The sequence below is a fragment of the Lactuca virosa genome, chromosome 4 (genome assembly GCF_052849685.1).
Source record: "Lactuca virosa cultivar CGN04683 chromosome 4, Lactuca_virosa_CGN04683_v6, whole genome shotgun sequence".
Lineage (NCBI taxonomy): Eukaryota > Viridiplantae > Streptophyta > Magnoliopsida > Asterales > Asteraceae > Lactuca > Lactuca virosa.
The window spans coordinates 194,336,203-194,338,731 of record NC_136429.1 but is presented as its reverse complement, the minus strand read 5'-3'; the positions used below and the strand labels follow the sequence as shown (position 1 = coordinate 194,338,731).

At 37.8% G+C, this 2,529-nt stretch overlaps 1 protein-coding gene across 1 annotated transcript; it reads left to right on the top strand.

The window, feature by feature from the left end:
* Positions 1–265: 265 nt before the first annotated feature.
* Positions 266–1,149, top strand: LOC145105460 (uncharacterized). Its single transcript, XM_079042560.1, has 2 exons — positions 266–907; positions 985–1,149. Exons 1-2 carry the CDS (start codon positions 266–268, stop codon positions 1,147–1,149), a joined length of 807 nt encoding a protein of 268 aa, XP_078898686.1.
* Positions 1,150–2,529: the final 1,380 nt, after the last annotated feature.

Here is a 2,529-nt window from a genome sequence, read left to right as displayed (position 1 = left end):
TACAGAATGATGACTTGGTTGAAGAAGATCATAATGCAATACGACCTATCTACCCAAGACATGATCATACTCAGGAATGGAATGAGATGAGGACTCGAGTAGGTATGAAATACTCTACTACTGTTGAACTTAAATACCCTCTTAGTTCTATGATGTAGCAAATGGTTATGATTTGTGGTATTAAAAGAATGACAAGAGTAGGTTTCTAGTTAGGTGTTGTAAAGGAAAGGATCCAACATGCCCTTTTAGATTGTATGCTTCCTGGATGAAAGAGGAACACACTTTTCAGATTAAGTCTCTTATAACAGAGCACAAGTGCTCTAGGGCATTCAAACTTGGGTCAATTGTAACATATAAGTGGATAGGGAAACAATTTGTGAATGATGTTTTGGAGAGTCCTAAACTGAGTTTGAGGAAAATGAAAGCCCTAGTATCTAAGAGATACAACATTAATGTGAGTGTTGGGCAGTGTAGGAATGCAAAAAAGTTAGCATTGTCTGAAGTTGAGGGAAGTCTGAAAGAACATTATGCCAAATTGTGGGATTATGTAGCTGAAATCAGAATGGCTAATCCAGGTTCACATGTTGAGGTGTTCTTGGAGCCACAAGCTGATAATACTGTGGTGTTTGATAGGTTTTATGTTAGCTTTAAAGGTGTTGTGGATGGGTGGTTAGATGGATGCAGAAAGGTAATTGGGGTTGATCGTTGCTTTCTTAAGGGTGTATGTAGAGGGGAGCTCTTATCAGCAGTGGGTAGAGATGCTAATAATAACATATATCCCTTAGCTTGGGCAGTAGTCGATGTTGAGAACAAAATGACATGCAAATGGTTTTTGAAGAACATGATGGAAGACATTGGAGGGGGGGGGAATGGTCATGGCATTACAATCCTCTCAGATGGCCACAAGGTAATCATTCTCTTTTTTCAATTAACTTTAATTGTTTTGATCATTTAATTAACTAATCATTTAGTTGTTTGAATCAGGGATTATTTGAAGCTATGAAGGAAAGACTTCCTGATGTGGAGCATAGATTATGTGCTAGACACATTCTAGCTAATTTCCATAAAAAATTTAAAGGAGAACAATACTTTAAACCATTTTGGAGGGCTGTGAATGCAACAACTTACCAAAGTTTGAAGCAGCAATGAATGAGATTAAGTCCTTGGAAAGCAGGGCTTATGACTATCTCATAGACAGGGATCCAATAAATGAGATTAAGTCCTTGAAGTGTTCTCAGGAAATGAGAGGCATGCTGTTGATTTGAATCAGAGGTCATATGGATGCAGAAGCTGACAATTCACAGGCATTCCATGTGTACATGCCGTATCATCAATTTCATCATTGAACCTAGATATGGAGGCTTTTGTATCAAACTCCTATACTAAAGCCTCTTTCCTTAGTAGCTGTGAGTATAACATCCACCCACTCAATGACAGTTCTGAGTGGCCACATGTTGAAGGACTTCATACTATTTTGCCTCAATTAAGGAGGAGGTTACCTGGCAGGCCATGTGTCAAAAGGAAAAGAGATCAAGCAGAAAGAGAGCTAAGTGGGCACACAAGGCATACTGTGTCAAGGGAAGGCATTCCTCTAAGATGTACCATTTGCCACCAAACTGGCCACAACAAATCCACGTACCCAAGTAAGCCAACTCCAGCTCCAAGCACGGCAGGTCCAAGTCAATCAAGGGCATGCATTCCTTCTGTAAATGAAGTTCCTCTGAAGAAAGCTCCTGTCAAGAGAACTCATGTGAAGAATGCTCCTGTGAAGAGAAGTCCTATGAAGAAGGTTCCTTTGAATGACGCTGGTAGGGTGAGAAAGTTTTCAGAAAGAATCACAGAAATTGGTCTTCAGGAAAATGTTAAAGTCAAGGATGGAATTGGATGCAGCCAAGACAAACCTGTGACCTTAGAGTAATTAGGTTTTGGTGTAGTGGGGTAATGCATGTGATATATATTTTGATGTAGTGTGGGGTAATATTTTGAACTTAATTACTATATTACCCCTACTAGTTGTTTACTTTTGATGTACTTGTCGAATATTTTGAACTAAATTATTGTATTCTCCCTACTGATGGGCTTATCTTTTGTAATTATTAAATGGCTTGATGCCTTTTGTCAGCCACTTTTATTTGTCTTTACATCCAATTGTCTATACAAGAATATTTCATGTAATTTGTCTTGGTTTTACCTCCATTTGACTGACTTAATTACATAAACATCCATACATAATAGCAATAAACTTTACCATTACATAAACATAAAGTACATCAACATCCATTACATAAACAAGAATTAGACAACAAGTCTATTACATCAACATCCCCTAAAACCTCCAGAAGCATATCTTCAACCCGAAAACATAACCTTAACAATGACTAGCAGAATCAATACACAAACCATAAACTTCAACTGTTTCACTTGTTCTCTAACAGATGCCACATCCTCTAAAACTTGTATAAGATAATCTGCAACATCTGAAAGAGTATCTTCTGCAATGGGCTTCATATTCTCAGGTTCTTCATCAAT